This window comes from Girardinichthys multiradiatus, chromosome 6 (assembly GCF_021462225.1).
Source record: "Girardinichthys multiradiatus isolate DD_20200921_A chromosome 6, DD_fGirMul_XY1, whole genome shotgun sequence".
NCBI lineage: Eukaryota > Metazoa > Chordata > Actinopteri > Cyprinodontiformes > Goodeidae > Girardinichthys > Girardinichthys multiradiatus.
The window spans coordinates 35,865,043-35,883,490 of NC_061799.1; the positions used below are offsets into that span (position 1 = coordinate 35,865,043).

At 39.1% G+C, this 18,448-nt stretch overlaps 1 protein-coding gene across 3 annotated transcripts in view; it reads right to left on the bottom strand.

Annotated features, from left to right (window-relative positions):
- LOC124870041 (piezo-type mechanosensitive ion channel component 2) overlaps nucleotides 1-18,423 on the bottom strand; it is a 147,850-nt gene extending 129,427 nt beyond the window's left edge. For all 3 annotated transcript variants that reach the window (XM_047368463.1, XM_047368462.1, XM_047368461.1), the window contains exons 1-2: nucleotides 17,862-18,423; nucleotides 644-739 (exon numbers count right to left, since the gene is read on the bottom strand). In XM_047368463.1, the coding sequence (XP_047224419.1) occupies nucleotides 644-739; nucleotides 17,862-17,925 (160 nt within the window). In that variant the 5' untranslated portion in view covers nucleotides 17,926-18,423. The remainder of the gene's footprint in view (nucleotides 1-643; nucleotides 740-17,861) is intronic.
- Nucleotides 18,424-18,448: the final 25 nt, after the last annotated feature.

The window sequence follows — 18,448 nt, forward strand, 5'->3', positions numbered from 1 at the left end:
TGTGCTGTTTAGGATTTTGCGGTGGAGGGCAGCACATGAAGCCGGCGGCTGCAATCCCACATTTATCATCCGTGAGGAGAACAGTCATCTCAGTCACTTCTCAAAAACCGCAGAAGTCCATTGTGATTCATGCTTCTACAGTGGATTAATACCTACAGCCATGAAAGGATGATATAGAAGCTGGTTTACAAGCTTTAAAGACCAAAATGTTTAAGAATGAAGCTTCAGCTCAACCTTCACATGGAATGAATTAACTAATTGTGCTCTTTAAATATACACATTTATTGGATTTTGCGAAATACAACTAAACGTAACAATGAAAGAGCCTGAAGTGTCGATTTTCATCAAGCAGACTTCAGATCTCGAGCTGACGGATCGAATCGTTTTATCTGAGATCTGCCTGACAGCAGATCGTTTTTGTTATTACAGATGGACTCGTGCCTGGACTAACCAATATTACATTTCATGGGCTAAACTGTGTGCCAAATCCAACCTCATCACAGGGAAATTCAAGTCTCCTGGAGAAAGGACTGGTTTGTATTACAGAAGACAACATTCAAACCGAAGGGAAATATTTAAAGACTCTCCAGGCAGGGAGCATCGTCAAAGTCAAAGTCAAGCAGAGATGAAATGAAGATCTCACCTTGCATTGTTGTGCTTGTTGGCTCTGGAAAGAGCGGAAGAAGCAGGAGATAGATGAGGTAGACGAAGGACAGGACATTGTACCTGAACAGGCAAGCTGCAGAAAAGAAAAAACAAAATCAAAGTTTATGGAGAAACATGATTAAAAATCATTAAATTGCTCCTGGCTGTGGTAAAACAACATAACCCCTTTGCTGACTTAATTAAACACACCCAAGGCCAATTAATCTTGTCACCGGGCCTGGTACATTGAAAAAAGGGAGAACACCCCCCCCCCCCCAAAAAAAAACAACCTTTGCACCAAATTCTGGACCTTATGTTTGTTTTTGAGGCTAAATTATCTCCCATTAGTCCCTGGATGTTAAGAGAGGTGATTAACTGCCTGGGGCAGAATTTGCATCTTTCTGATCTCTAAACAATTAGGTTTGTATTACATGAAAAATTTAATTCAATGGAATCAGACACAGTTCAACAGCTAAATTATCTGAATTATTTTCAACACAACTACAAAAGCCTTCCCTATTTGACTCTGTGACCGTTTTACTCAACAGAAAGTTACTCCAAATGGCCACTTCGGAAAACGCCTCGACATACCCACAAAAAAACCTCTCCAGAATAGTCCTTTTCTGTGTTATTACTATCATATTTGAACTTGCAGGTAAGACTTGTATCTATGGCCTCACTTGATTTCTGAGTTTGTAGCCCTCCAAGTGCAGTTACATGAAAACAATCCAAACAAGGGAAATTGTCACATTTGTGTGTTCCAAATTCAATAAACTACAAACTACTGATAAGTGCAATATGTTTGATTACTTGGGTTAAAATCTCAACTGAAGAAACCCTTAAGGAAGTAAATACAGTTTCACAGCAGTGTTTCTCTGTTAAGGAATAATTTTATGTATGCTTTTATTTATTTACAGAGTTATCTCTTCTTAGATGGAACTGGGCTTGTTAGTGTTTATAATTTGTATGTATTGTATTTAGCTTTAGAATGAGGTGGCTGTTAGTATAATTTGTTAAAAACTATCAATAAAAGAGTAGAAATTATTAACTATTGTTTCATCAGTTGCATGAGCCTGAAGGCCAATCTGGACTGATTGTTTTCCCAGCAGAAAACAAAAACAAGCCCATCCCCTTGGTAACTCAATTGAAGACATGTTTGACAGTGTTTCAAACATTTGAATGAAAAGGGTCAAATGCAAGGCTAATACCAACTAAGAATTAAAATAAAAAAGCAACTTTGATTTCTGCTATTTTTATTTCTTTATTTAACAGTATTACCCTAGGACATTAGCCTTTAATTCCACTAATAGATTTTACCATTACACTCGTTTTCCGCACCCAGTCAATCCGACAGTGAGTTGCAAGAGGTCAAATACGAACAGAAACTTGTGCCATCAGAAACTGTATTTGAATTGCTCAGACTGAATCTGTATTTCCGTAATTTAAAATTAAATGCATTGGTTTGAAAATTGATTTCACTAAATTGAAACTGAATTTAATGATTTGAAATTGAATTTGTTTGCTTTGAGAACGTATTTCGTTGTATTGAAAATTCAGTTTGACTACTTTCACTTTCAGTTCTATAATTCAATTTCAGTTCCAAAATTTAATTTTTTGTGGTACACCCGGGTACGGTGGCCCAGAGGTGTCAGGTCAAATACAAAAGCTGCAACACAAATACAAGAGCCACAACGGAAATATAAAACCACAACGGAAGTCATTCAACAGCAGTATTATTTATTGTCCTTATTTTCTTGTTATACACTGTGTACTCTGCCATTTTACCAACAATGACTAGGTGTAAGCAGAAAGTGGGATGAATGAAACTTTGTAAATCTTAAGCATAAGATTAGGGAAACTGGATTTTCTGTTTCAAAAACCGAGAACAGATGGCGTTAACCTATAGATATGTTACTGCACTGCGGTCAAGTGAGCCGACAGTCAGAAATACGCGGTCACGCCAGCCGACACCAGCTCTCTCTTAAAGATTAGCTTCGCGCATACAAGGTGCATTACGGTAATGGAGCAGAAAGGATGCCGATCCTGGCAACGGTTGAGAAAATAAGAGGAAAACAGAAAAGCAACCTTCAGAACATTTATATTAGTGACATTATTACAACTTTCACATAAATGTTTTATCTAAAAAAACAAATATTTAATAATTTTACTGTACATCTTTGGAGAAATAACAGTTCAAAGTATCTACTAATGCTCAACCAGTATATGCTTTTGTCCCACTTTCAGAATTTTATTTCTCCAAAACCATGAGAAGTGACAACACAATCTCTTGAGATTATAGTAAAGGGTCATCTATACTATAACCACAATTAAAAGCAACAAAAGCATATACTGGTTGAGCATTAGTAGATACTTTGACCCGTTATTTCTCCCAAAATGTACAATAAAATTATAAAATTGTTTTTTTTTTTACATAAAACATTTATGTGAAAGTTGTAAAAATGTCATTAATATAAATGTTCTGAGGGTTACTTTCCTGTTTTCCTCTTATTTTCTCAACCATCGCCAGAATCGGGTCCTTTCTGACCATTACCGTAATGCATCTTGTATGCGAGAAGGTAATTTTTAAGAGGGAGCAAGCATCGGCTGACGAGACCGCGTATTTCTGACTGTCGGCTTACTTGACCGCAGTTGTAACAAAGTCAAAGCTCATTGTAGACTCATACTTCCAATCAGTGTGACTGATCATCAAAAAAAAGCGTTTCACTTATCAAACGGGCAAGATTTGTCTGCTGTTAACAAGCAAAGCTTCTTGTTGTTCATTCAACAGGCACTGTTACTTCTGTTGCAGGTTGCGTGACTTCCGTTGTGGCTCTTGTATTTGTGTTGAGGCTTTTGTATTTGACTTGACACCTCTGGGCCACCGTACCCGGGTACTTGAAGCCACACTTAAATTAAACACAGATTTACTGATTCACGGATGTCATTCATTAATGCTGTGCCCAAGTTCAGGGGCTGCATGCTTTGAAGGTCACATTTGTAGGCCGATTACGTCATAGTGAGGCGACGAAGGCTATCCAACTTCAAAGGCTCAAATGCGTCCTTCTTTTCCCCAGATTTGAAGTATGGGTCCGGTGTATGTGAAGGATGTGAAGTGTGCTGATTAAAACATGGCAGTGTTTTAAGTTTATATACGACAACAGATCTACTGAACTTACCTCGCAGATGTGGGCCATGCGTGCAAACTCTCGACAGATGTCACAGAGTAATCTGCGTGCATGGATTGCAAAACGAATTCCCAACGGCTTTGATTTTTTGTTTATTTTACTCGCTGACACTTGGCGGGTTCCATAAGAATATATAAAGGGGTAGCCTACATAAAAACCATGTAGTTATTTACATGGAGACAGCGGTATTAACCTTCATTTGTTCAGCTTCACAGCTCTGGGTTTCACGCTATTATGGTTGCTAGGCAACAGAAGTTATTCTAAGGTTAGGGCAGGGAAAACGTAGACCGACGTAACACCTGCGGCACACTTTGCTAATACGGCATGCTTATGCTGCGTTCCATTTGTACTCGGAAGTCGGAATTTCCGGCCTCCAAGAAGGAAATTTCAACTGGAACGCCAGTTAAAGTCAGAATTACAAGTTGGAAAGTCGGGGCAACACGACCATACCCGACTTCCGCATTCAAGATGGTTGCTACTCGCATCAATAGTAGTAAAACGTTCTAACTGTGGCTCATTTTAGCAGATCTTTAGTATTTATGCAACATTTAATGTGTCGTACACATACTACTTTTTAGTTTTTATAAGACGAGATGTTTCAACACTGTTTATATACACGAAATACCACGTAAAACAGTGTTATTGTTGTAAGACTGCTGTTACAGCTGCTTCAATACAAACGAAAACAAGCAGGAACGCTACAACTCATTGATGACGTAAACTCTGACATCCTAGTTCCGACTTCCAAGGTTAATGCAACCCTGCATTAGCTAATAGCGACAGGTAGCATAAGTGTTACTGTTTGACCATCATTTGTTTAAATGACGGTTCTTATAGACGGTCATTTGACTCTGTGAATGACATCTGCCAAGCTCAGGTATGCTGCACAGCTCCAGCTCAAATACCAAAAAGGATGTTTAACCTGATGTGAGACATAAAGCGATGAATCTGTGTTTGATTAATCTGGCTTTTCGGGATGTGGGACTCAAAATACTGAACTTTGGAACTGAAAATGAGTTTTAGAGCTGAAAGTGAAATTAGTCAAACTGAATTTTTAATACAGGTCCTTCTCAAAATATTAGCATATTGTGATGAAGTTTATTATTTTCCATAATGTCATGATGAAAATTTAACATTCATATATTTTAGATTCATTGCACACTAACTGAAATATTTCAGGTCTTTTATTGTCTTAATACGGATGATTTTGGCATACAGCTCATGAAAACCCAAAATTCCTATCTCACAAAATTAGCATATCATTAAAAGGGTCTCTGAACGAGCTATGAACCTAATCATCTGAATCAACGAGTTAACTCTAAACACCTGCAAAAGATTCCTGAGGCCTTTAAAACTCCCAGCCTGGTTCATCACTCAAAACCCCAATCATGGGTAAGACTGCCAACCTGACTGCTGTCCAGAAGGCCACTATTGACACCCTCAAGCAAGAGGGTAAGACACAGAAAGAAATTTCTGAACGAATAGGCTGTTCCCAGAGTGCTGTATCAAGGCACCTCAGTGGGAAGTCTGTGGGAAGGAAAAAGTGTGGCAGAAAACGCTGCACAACCAGAAGAGGTGACCGGACCCTGAGGAAGATTGTGGAGAAGGGCCGATTCCAGACCTTGGGGGACCAGCGGAAGCAGTGGACTGAGTCTGGAGTAGAAACATCCAGAGCCACCGTGCACAGGCGTGTGCAGGAAATGGGCTACAGGTGCCGCATTCCCCAGGTCAAACCACTTTTGAACCAGAAACAGTGGCAGAAGCGCCTGACCTGGGCTACAGAGAAGCAGCACTGGACTGTTGCTCAGTGGTCCAAAGTACTTTTTTCGGATGAAAGCAAATTCTGCATGTCATTCGGAAATCAAGGTGTCAGAGTCTGGAGGAAGACTGAGGAGAAGGAAATGCCAAAATGCCAGAAGTCCAGTGTCAAGTACCCACAGTCAGTGATGGTCTGGGGTGCCGTATCAGCTGCTGGTGTTGGTCCACTGTGTTTTATTAAGGGCAGGGTCAATGCAGCTAGCTATCAGGAGATTTTGGAGCACTTCATGCTTCCATCTGCTGAAAAGCTTTATGGAGATGAAGATTTCATTTTTCAGCAATACTATGCACCTGCTCACAGTGCCAAAACCACTGGTAAATGGTTTACTGACCATGGTATCACTGTGCTCAATTGGCCTGCCAACTCTCCTGACCTGAACACCATAGAGAATCTGTGGGATATTGTGAAGAGAACGTTGAGAGACTCAAGACCCAACACTCTGGATGAGCTAAAGGCCGCTATCGAAGCATCCTGGGCCTCCATAAGACCTCAGCAGTGCCACAGGCTGATTGCCTCCATGCCACGCCGCATTGAAGCAGTAATTTCTGCCAAAGGATTCCCGACCAAGTATTGAGTGCATAACTGTACATGATTATTTGAAGGTTGACGTTTTTTGTATTAAAAACACTTTTCTTTTATTGGTCGGATGAAATATGCTAATTTTGTGAGATAGGAATTTTGGGTTTTCATGAGCTGTATGCCAAAATCATCCGTATTAAGACAATAAAAGACCTGAAATATTTCAGGTAGTGTGCAATGAATCTAAAATATATGAATGTTAAATTTTCATCATGACATTATGGAAAATAATGAACTTTATCACAATATGCTAATATTTTGAGAAGGACCTGTACAACGGAACACATTTTCAAGCAAATGAATTCAGTTTCAAACCATTAATTCATTTTCAGTTTGGTAAAATTATTTTTAAAACCAATGGATTTAATTTCAAATTACACAAATACAGATTCAGACTGAGCAATTCAAATTCAGTTTCTGATTGCACAAGTTTCTGCCCATAGTCAAAGCAGTGAATGGGCAAAAACAAAAAATCAAACACACTCCTAGAGGACCTTATAACCACCAATTAATGCTAAAAACGTCCTTTTGAAAGCAGGAGTACCCTGAAAAAGACACAAAGATGGGGAGATTTTACAAAGCAAAAACATTTGAACCAATGATCTTGTAGTGGTGCAAATTTCCTTAAGAAATGTATGAATACCTGGTCTTTTATAGCCTATTTAAAAAACAAAATGATTATTTCTACAACTAATTATTGATCTATTGGCTTTCTGACTCTCAAAATGTGGTACATTGTGCTGCAAATTCAAAATTATCATTTAAGATAAACTACAAAAGATAACATTTCAGTTGCCAAGTAAAGTTTCTAATAGGTTTTGGCCATTCAGTTTAGTTTTTTTTTTTATTACTAGCTGTTGTGTAGATTTGAAAGGCAAATATAGAAAGAAAATAATAAACTATGCAGCAGAAAAAATTAACTGCTAAACATTCGGGCTTTGTAAAAAAGTGGTTAAAATAAAAAGGAAAGCAGTGATATCAATGTAAGTAGACACGTCATCTTTGTCAGTTCAGTCTGTGGGGGTAAAATATGAAATCACCCTGCAATTTGCAAATCTTAAATAACCACTTTGCAATTATGCAAATAGGCCTGCAGTTAAAGAAAGTGCTTGCAGATTTTAATGTACACTGCACCTGGAAGTTGAACAGAAAACAAGGAGCCATTAGGATGGAAAGGATTATAAAATCATTCACTAAAGTAAATTAAAACCGAGGGTGGCAGAAGATGCTGGTTAAGCCAATTAAGCTGCGTCTTAAATTTAGAGTGCAAACAAAATGGGAAGGTTGTAAAAAGGAAGCATCAAAGTGTTATGATACAAAACTGAAAGAAATGTGCTTGGAAAATAAAAATGCACAACAAAAGAAAATAAATTAAGTTAAATAGGTAGAAACAGAAGTCAATCGTCCGTAAGAAATTGATTGAAAGACATGGGACTTAGTTTTTATAACTTACACAGAAAAATGTACAGTTGAAGTGGGCTAAAAAGAAGCAGTCATATGCTTGGGATGACGGGATGAAAATGGAAATCTGTGATAAAAACCTAAATATTCATTGGCCAAGGAGATGATACAGGGAAGTTTGCATGGTGCTGCCCCAGGGAAACATGCTAAGATGACTGCATAAAGAAAATAAGCAGATTTAAACATTTGCTGACTACTTGAAGCTGCACATCAGGTAAATAAACAAGACAGATGGAGGTCATTCTCTCTGCAGGAAATTATGTTTATTCATCCAGCTCCAAGTTATAACAAATGCAAGAGACTTTTACTCAAAAGCACTCAAATTTGTCAGTCAGTCAGTCATGACTGTTTGAAATCAGCTTTTCATTAATTAATTAAATTTTGCTAAATAAAGTATTTTCAAAGACTCAGAGTCATCACAAATCCTGTTATTATTAAGAACTGACTAATATTTGTTCTTTTTTTTTTTTTCAATCGAGCTAAAAAATGTGTCCTCTTTTTAAATAAGGCAAACTTCAACATTTCATTTCAAACAACAAATCTGACCACTTTAATTGTTTAAATAAAACATAGCATCCTTTGTTTATAGTGGAGCTTGTAACTTAAAGTGAAGTATCATAAGAGTTGAGGGAATTCTGGTGGCAAGTCAGGACAGATCACTATATGCAATTAAATATATCTCTCTCACTTTTAAGCATTTGTACACAAAAGAACATGCTCACACTTTGAACGCCCCTGGTGTAATAAGATACAAAATGTCAGAAAAGCTAATAATTAGTTTCAAACTGCATTCTTCACTACATTCTATATGCACAGCAGCCATATTGAATACTAAACGTGCTATGACTCTGCAAGCTCTGACATTTCAGGTCAGAATTCGGACTTTAGCGGATATTCTTGTTGTATTTCAAGCTGGGAACTTGGAAAATCCATCTTTCCAGTATAAAAAGAACACACCATCAATACCCCTGCAGTAAACAGTTTGCCATGAGCATGTGACTTAGAAAAAGGTATACTCAAGTGTACTTGTATAAAATGCAGTTATTTTTGTCAGGATTAAAACAAATGTATATATTTTGCTCAACTGTATTTAAATCCCTGTAAAGGGCTAAGCATCAATATTTAAATTCCAGTCAGTCAGTCAGTCAGTCATTTTCTACCGCTTATTCCACAGTGGGTTGCGGGGGAGCTGGTGCCCATCTCCAGTAGTCTATGGGCAAGAGACGGGGTACACCCTGGACAGGTCGCCAGTCCATCGCAGGGCAACACACAAACAACCATGCACACACTCATTCATACACCTAAGGTCAATTTAGAGTTACTAATTAATCTAACATGCATGTCTTTGGACTGTGGGAGGAAGCCGGAGTACCCGGTGAGAACCCACGCATGCACGGGGAGAACATGCAAACTCCATGCATGAAAGACCCCAGGCCGGGAATCGAACCCAGGTGCAAGGCAACAGTGCTACCAACTGCGCCACCGTGCAGCCTATTTAAATTCCAATTTAATTTAAATTCCATTTATTCCTGACAGTTCTGGTTAATTCCCATAAGTTCCCCTTACAGTGTCAAACGTGTAGTAAGGCAATGCCAAAACATTGTTTTCCTGTGGCATTGTGTCTTTTAAAGGCATTCAAATGAAAGGTAGATGCAACAGTGGGACTGTGGTATTGGTTTTTATTCACCAGTCATCATGCCAATATCTGCCTGGGGGCCTGAACATTTTCTGAGACAGTACACAGTGTCACCAAGGTGCACTAACTTCAAAAATAAAAAATAACAATCAAACAAATCAGGCATAAAAGTAAATGTTGCATTTTGGCACTGTTCCTGCACACTATACTGTACAAACAGACCGATCCAGGGACATAAAGAAGGTCTTTTAGGCTGTGATGAAAGTTAAAACACTTAAGTGCAAACATTACTTCTAAAAAGCATTAATTGATGTATTGATCCCCAATCCAACTCATTTCCTGAGTACAGCTACCATCTGTGCTGACTGCAGCTTTTTACCAGTTAAACAGCTCACATCTTATGCTCATTGAGTGTCAATTAACACTTGTAAAATGTACCACACCATCTACATATCGACCACATCTACAGCCTTTTTTTTTTTTACCTGAATGACTCAAGCAGTGCACTGGTTAGAAATCATGGTTTCAATTACAGGTTAAACCTCAAAGTAAGCAGAAAATATGGTATAAACAGTGACAAGTCTTTGAAGATTTTTAGGTCAGGAGGAGAGGAGGGGAACACACAGTGACTCTTGTGTAACATGTGGACACTCAGTCTGACCACCTAAAATCCGTCTTTGCCGTTACATCAACAAGCTCAGAGTTTACAATCGTGTCGGCCGGACGAGTTATCGTCTATGTCACAGAATTCAGCAGCTGAACTACTGAAAAATTACACTTAACTGCAGAAAATGGTGCTTTTATTTATCTTTGCACAGTCAATGGACCTATTCATTGACATTTGACTTGGCTCCGGCTATTCCCTTGGTGCTGAAGTAAGTGCACCTCCTGCTTTTCTCCATGCTCAGATATAGGCAGACGGAAAACTAACAAAAGTTTGATAAATGGCAGAGGGGCTGCAAAGTTTTGCAAGTCGCAAACATCTGCGATTAGTTTCAGTTGCGCAAGAACACTTGATATGCCAAACAGGGAAACCCCTTAATTATTAGTGTTTATCAAATTTTTTTTTGTTTCTTTTTTAGAGTCAAGAAGTTGAGATTTTCTAGCTGGAATGCTGGAGGAGGGAATGAGTCACTTTTTTCGTTGTCTATAACCCTTCTGTCCTCCACCCACTACATTTTTAATAAATGTGTCATTAAACCTAACAACTTTTGCAACTAATGTCATCACTACCCATCTGCTTACAGTTACAAATCTAAAGATGTTTGCATCCATACTGTTTGTTTTTACTGATAAGACAGTATTTAAAGCCTTTGCTCCTGCAGCAAGCCTGCAGACACTTGACCACAGCCTTCCTGACCATTTTGCCATTTGCTGTATGACTCACCATCTGAGGATTTTTACGCCGAGAATGAAAATAAAGTGCTGCTTTTTTCAGACATCAGATTACAGCAAAAATCTCCATTCAATTTTGTATCAGGCTTTTGTCCTGTTGAGGTAAAGGTATTATTACCGAAACAAAAACCTGAAGAAATAAAGCAGATTTGCGTTTACAGTCAGGATCAACTGTTGTTAGAGGTGAAGCCTACATACATAAAAATTAAAAACATAAGGGTGGAAGATGAGGTGATCCGGTGCCGGCCCAAACCGAGTACTGGGAGATAACGCAGGAATTTAAGAGTAATAAAGAGCATTCCACACCAAATGTTGTCATCAGCGCATTAAACCTGACACTGGCTTAAGTTAAGTTTAAAGTATTCGCTCCAATCCAAAACTAGAATTGCTTTTATGCAATGACTAAGCGACTAAAGATTCAGTAAAAGAAACATAAAACCTTAGGGAGAAAGGAAACGCCTCATATTTGAAGCTCAATAAAGATGCAGATTTGCTAAGGGGTAAAAAGAAAAGATTTGCAAAAGTGATCAGTTAAAAAAAAAACTTTTCTGTCAGACTTTAATCATACATAAAATAAAAGTAGGGTACATTTTATTTTAGGGTATATTTGGGATAAAATAAGTAAATGGTAAAACAAATTTAATAACAGCAGGAAATGAAGAAAATGCAATTAAACTAAGTAATTATTATAAACATACACTATATTGCCAAAAGTATTTGCTTGCCTTGACTCACATATGAACTGAAATGGCATCCCATTCTTAATCCATAGGCTTCAATATGACGTTGGTTCACCCTTTGCAGGTATAAACAGGTTCAGGTCTTCTATGAAGGCTGTCCACAAAGTTTAGGAGTGTTTCTATGGGAATTTTTGACCATTCCTTCAGAAGCACATTTGTAAGGTCATAGACTGATGTTGGACGATAAGACCTGGCTCTAATTCATCCCAAAAGGTTTTCAGTAAGATTTAGGTCAGGACTCGGAACTAAGGAGCCAACCCCAGCTCCTGAAAAACAACCTAACCATTTGGCACAATACAGTCTGACAAGTACCGTTCTCCTGGCAACCGCCAAAACCAGAATTGTCCATCAGATTGCCAGATGGAGAAGAGTTATTTGTCACTCTAGAGAATGCGCCTCCACTGCTCTAGAGTCGAGTCTAATGGTGGTGCGCTTTACACCACTGCATCCGACGCTTTGCATCGCACTTGGATGCAGCTGGTCGACCATGGAAACCCATTCCATGAATTCTCTATGCACTGTTCTTGAGCTAATCTGAAGGCCACATGACGTTTAGAGGTTTGTAATGCTTGGCTACGCAGAAAGTGCCGAAAATCCATCCGTTTTACGTGGCCTACCACTTTGAGACTGAGTCGCAGTTGTTCCCAATACCTTTCCCTTTCTTGTATTACCACTGACAGTTGATGGTGGAATATTTAGGAGCGAGGAAATTTCACGACTGGATTTGTTGCACAAGTTGCATCCTATCACAGCACCATGCTGGAATTTACTGAGCTCCTGAGAGTGACCCGTTCTTCCACAAATGTTTGTAGAAACAGTCTGCCTCCCTAGGTGCTTCATTTTATTCACCTGTGGCCATGGAAGTGATTGGAATACCTGATTTTAATTATCTGGATGGGTGGGAGAATACTTTTGGCAATATAGTGTATTTGCAAAAAAGTAAAAATACCAAAAGTTTACAGAAAAATCCACAAATAAATACTGAAACTGGGCTGATTAAATCTGCAGGTAACTTTTATTTTTAAATAACCCCAAAACATTTCACGGGCTGCACGAGGGGTCGTTGTTAGCACTGTTGCCTTACAACAAGAAGATCCTGTGTTCGAATCCCTGCCTGGGTTCCTTCTACATGAAGTTAGCATGTTCTCCTTCCTCTAAAGCATTCCCTTTGTCTCATGAATACAACTTTGTCTCTGATTTACAAGTTGGCCAAGCACAGACACAGCACGCTGACGGGTTTTATCATTAGTTTTACCATTCTTTTTATCCGCTGTGTAGAATTTTCGCCTGCACGTACAAGTCAGGTTTGGCCTCAGACAAGACGTTTGGGAAAGTGGATGGTCATAATTACGTCCGTACTCCCAAACTCTGCCGGTAAACACATAAACAGCAGCCTGTTTGATCAGCAAAACTGTAATTGTGAGACAGAGTGTGTGTTGGCTGAGGGGATTGTGTACACAACAGGACAGCAGTTGTGTGCGTTTCAATAGAGGTGCTGTCAGATGGTCAACACGAAACACCCACTGTAACGTCAGCAGACAGCTCTGTCACTAGCAGATGAAAAGCAACAGTTTGCAACGTACATTGGACACATGAACATATACAGAGAGGGTAAGGTAGGTGTCTGAAGCCACATAACAGCTGCTGGAGTTTTTCTGTCTGTCTATGTAGCACTGAGACGAGACATCTAACAAGAATCCTAATCCAACATTGCTGATAAAAGAAACTCTGCCTTAACAATTTTGAACACTTTCCCTGCTTTCCATCAGACATTTCCATCCTCCTGTCAGTGACCGTGTACAGCTGCAGAGCATGACAAGTGCTCATTGGCACAAACATAAAATATTAAAGGTATGTTTACGATAAAAGGGGAAGGCAATTCTTCTCTCCTTCACAACCGCATTATTAATTCATACTGTTAAAACGACTTTCCACGAATTAATGGAGACAACGCATGGACTCACAATTGCTTTTGGAAATAAAGGGCCCGTCAGCCTGTCAAGCGATGCATTACGGTTCCACTGAGTGGGTCTTATCTATAGAAAGCATGCTGTTAGCTTTAAAAGTACCCCCGTGGTGGTGCACCGACACACCACTGGAACCTCAGTGGCAGTTTGGTGCTAATCTCTTTTCACTTGTGGCCTACCACAGGATTACAGCTGTAAGTAAACTGCATTTAAGTTGGGGAATGTGCATCTGCATCTCCAGGAAGCTACCATACCGACAGAGGCAGACACATTTGTTGGCATCTGGGGAAAGGATGTGAAATATTCTTTAAAATACATCTATATTTTTTATTGGAGTAGCATAACTAATAGCACTCAGTGAACAAAAATTAAAGTAACTATAATAATAATGTCAAAAAAATAATTACTGGCTCAATTGGTGTAATCCTTAATCATTTCAAATAAATCCAGTAAAGCATTTTTAATTAATACGTTACTTTATAACATAATCAGAGTTTCAGCAAATTTCTTATTAGTATGGCAATATTAACTTTATTAATATAGTACTTTATAGAAAACTGATTGCACTGATTGCACCAATCAGCAAGATTGACAAAAGTTACATCATGAGAGTAATAAACCACAAAAACATCCATCCATACATCTTCTATACCCACTTCTTCTGTTCAGGGTAGCTTGGGGGCTGGTGCCTATCTCCAGCGGTCTACAGGCGAGAGGCGGGGTACCCCCCCAGACAGGCCGCCAGTCCATCACAGGGCAACACAGAGACACACAGGACACACACCCATTCACACCTAAAGGCAATTTAGAGGGACCAATTAACTTAACAGTCATGTTTAGGACTGTTGGAGGAAGCCAGAGTACCTGGAGAGAACCCACACATGTACGTGGAGAAGATATAAACTCCATGCAGAAAGACCTAAGGCCAGGAGTTGAACCCACGACCTTCTCACTGCAAGGCAGCAGTGCTACCAACTGCACCGCCATGCAACCCACAAAAAGACACATTAAACCAAATGGACTGAATAAACAGTGCAAAACAGAAAATGTATCATTGTATATTAACTGCATTAATCAAAGTTGAAAAACTTTGTTTGAAGTGAAAGCCAAAGATCCATGACTTTTTGTTTCCCTGGGATATAAACATGATATAACACAAGAGGCCCACCTCTTTTAGCCACTGACCACTCCAATAGACTCTCATCGCCATTTTACAGCTCACAGTCCAAAAACCTTCCCGGTACAACCATGGCGCTATGTCCAATCAGCAGATCTGCAAAGGAAAACCTGTCCAAGCTTGATTCTGGTTCACATGATAATAAAAAATATAATGTGAGGACTGATCCCTGGATGAGCTAAAGTCAAGAGAGTATTAGGAAGACACATGATTCTGGATGATCTAGAGAGATTGTGCAAAGACAAATGGTCAAAGATCCCTCTTCCTCTCTCTCTCCACCCTTAAACCTTGCAGGGTTTTTTTGCACATCTCTACGAACAATCATTTCAATGTCTGTATATACTTTAAATCCTACTACAAGTCCAAGAAAACAAAAAGCAACCAGGATGAATCATCGTCCACATCTGCATAGCGAAGCAGTGAATCAGGCAGAAAGTTTCAAATAACACAGCAGCTTCGACAGTAACGATCTTATTAGATAATGGGTGAGCAGACTCCTGGACAGTAAATTAAGGGAAATGTGAAACAGCAGTGAAAACACTGTCAGTGTGCTGTAAATGCTAATTAATAACAAACATTGTCAGCTGCTTAACTACTGAAAACAGCAACACAAAGCTAACCAACAAAACCACTGAGACAAACAACAACAATTACAAAGCCATTGAGAAAAGCAGAATAATTTAGTTACTTGTGCAACATCTGACAGCTGTAATTCCTTTTGCACAACAAAAACTATTGTAATAAAACAAGGCAGGATGATTTTAGCCTTTAAATCCATTCTGTGGCAATCTATGCCCAGATACATGTGGTGTTTCTTTCATTGAATCTGGTCTGAAGACAGATCCAGGTGAAGGACGATGCTGGTAAGTGAGCACTTTGCTCTGCTCTGCTCTGCTCTGCTCAGCTCAGCAGTCTGCATGCGAGAGCCGCTGGTTTTTATGGCCGTGCAGTCTGTTTTTGCTGGGAGCGATGATGAGAGATGTACTTCCAGCATCCTGAGGTCAAACTCGAAAACCACTCCTCTGCTGCTCTTAAAATCTCATTGCACACGTATAAACTAACCCGCGGTGATGTTTCACAGAGTGAGAATTCATACCATAGAGATACTAAATTATTGTGCAAACTAGTGATATTTTAAAACTCTTTCATGCACAGTCCTCGGTACAGTGGACACCTATTCAGGCAATTTCCTGTGTGTGGATGCTGAAATATTTGCATATAAGCCAAACCAATGGACTCTAGTGTGTCACTCCATACTAGGGCTGCAACTAATCGATTAATCTGTCGACTATTTATTTGAAAAATCGATTAATAATCAGATAGCAAAAAGTGCTTAATAGTAGATTTTTTACAGGATTTGAACCAGATTAAGCTAAAACTATTCCACTTGAGGATACAGCATATTTACAGGCAAAGACAAGTTTTCATCTTAAATGCAAAATGTAAACATTTGGCCTAATTAATGCTCTAAGTGGGTTCTTTGAGCAACTGGCAAGTTTTAGAGTCTGTATACTTCTGTTAATGATTATTCGATTACTAAATAAGTGGACAATTATTTCAATAATCGATTAATCTGATTCATTGCTTCAGCCCTACTCCATACACCGCCACCTACTGGCAAACAAGTGTAAGATCACAAAAACATATCGCGAATATCTTGCAGGTTATTCTATAAGCCCTTAAATAGGGTAAAAAAATAATTGTCAAGATCAGTGAACAACCAAGGACTAAAATAATCATGCACACTTTTTCAAATACTGACTTTATGTTGGGAGGAAACTGTAAATAATCATCTGTCAACTAAAATGGACATCATGCATAACTGGTTACATTATAATTGATATTTTTATTAATACTGGTACTGTGCTGTTCTTGAAATTTCTCAACAGCAGAAACTTACCCTAATTTTCATTAATAGACCATTTTTTTGTAACAAAAATAAAATTTTTTGTAGGTCAAATGGTGGAGTTACAGTTTTGACTTTTCATTTTACGGGCAGAGAGACTGTAAAACCCATGTAAAAAATAAAATTGCTTCACAAAAACCAAGCATTATTATTAAAAACACAATGAACAAATTAAACGATACAGAAAATTTAAAACAAGTCACTGACGTAGGTGCTAAAATAACCATAACATATCTGGAAGTTAAAAATAACCTGTTTCAGAGTGGGAGTCTTGTTTTTGTGTTCCTTAGGTTTACTGGACAGATTGCTGTAATCAGCTTTATGTATCACTGACCTATTTCCTTTTTGTTTAGTCCTATGAAAAGTATTTTTGTTGTCGTTTCAGAAATGTTCAGTGGTAAAACACTCAGGGAGGGTAGGAAGATTTGAGAGCAAAGAGCGATAGTGAGAGGTGGATGAGAGCGGAGAATATATACAGCACAGACTGAAGGGTCAGAGAAGAGGTAACAAAAAATAACCATCACAGTGAACCATGTTAGAAAATGATAAAATATGTTGCCACATTACTTTAACAGCAGTTTTATTAGATTTTATAATTTACCCATTTTACTGGGACACGTGCCCCGGGATATATTTTCTGTGGCCCAGTACAATTACCGATCAAAAATGTTGTGTCTTTTAAACAACAAAGAGCCTACAGATCTACTATTGAACATTACAAAAAGTCCAGCTGCTCAGAAAACAAATAGAGAGAGAAGACTAAAGAACTTCTAAAGGTTCAGGACGTTTAAGAAATGTTGCAAACTGGGAAGTCATGAGCCAAACAAAATGTATATTTCAAGTGTAAATGACTGATTGATTTTAGAAGATGAGCCGGTTGTACTAAGGAAGGATTGAAGCTAGTGAGTTGGAGCACAAACTTGTTAGAAAAGCAGGTAGCAAAGGATAGATAGATAGATAGATAGATAGATAGATAGATAGATAGATAGATAGATAGATAGATAGATAGATAGATAGATAGATAGATAGATAGATAGATGTTGAAACATAACATAGTGGTGGCAGCATCATGCCATGGGGTTGAGGGAAAGCCTCAACAGGTTTGAACTCAGCATAGTGTAATATAAGTTTAAACGCATATTTTTCACTTCAGTTCACCCTTAAGAAGCTTTTCAAAAAGTCCAATATAAATGAATCACACATGCTACGTTATATCCTTATTGAAAGCCCAGGAATAAATCCTGGATATATTTGTCATATTTTCTGCATACTTTTAAGGCCCTCTGATCAAGCAGCTAATCCTACAAACATCATCTTTGAGTTCTTCTGAGGAAATAAAGAGGAAACTCACCAGCTGCGAGACAAATGGGCAGCAGCAGCCTAAAGATCAGCCCGCACACCATCTGAGAGGCCATGGCTCCGGGCGGCCCGTATAGGGTGCAGGTAAAAGAAGCCGGAGATTGTCCCCTCTGTGGTCAGGCTCTCTCTTGCCTCCCAGTCTGATGCGCTCCGTCAGTTCCCGGCTGGCTCCTCCGAGCGGCCACATCGGCTCTCCGCTGCTGCAGACACCTGGACTCCGATCATTCCACAGGAAGGGAACAAGCGCATTCACCGAGGGTCGCCACAGCAGGGGGTGTCGCCCCTTAATGTAGCCAGCATGATAGTTTTAGATGCAGAGATGCGCTGAGGTCATGGTGGCGGATTCAGGTACGCAGACTGGAGCGGCGTGCTAAAGAACCGGAGAGATCAGCCAACAAGTCCTCAAGTCCAATTAACCTCCTTCAGAACCACAAAAACTTTAACTAGAAACTAAAGAACTACTAATCAGTCTTTGTTACGCTCCCCAGCTCTCGATGGTTGGAATAAGACCCAGAAACAGCGGATAACTCCACATCTGTGTCTGGAAGCCCCGTTACACAAATTTGACTTTCTGACTTC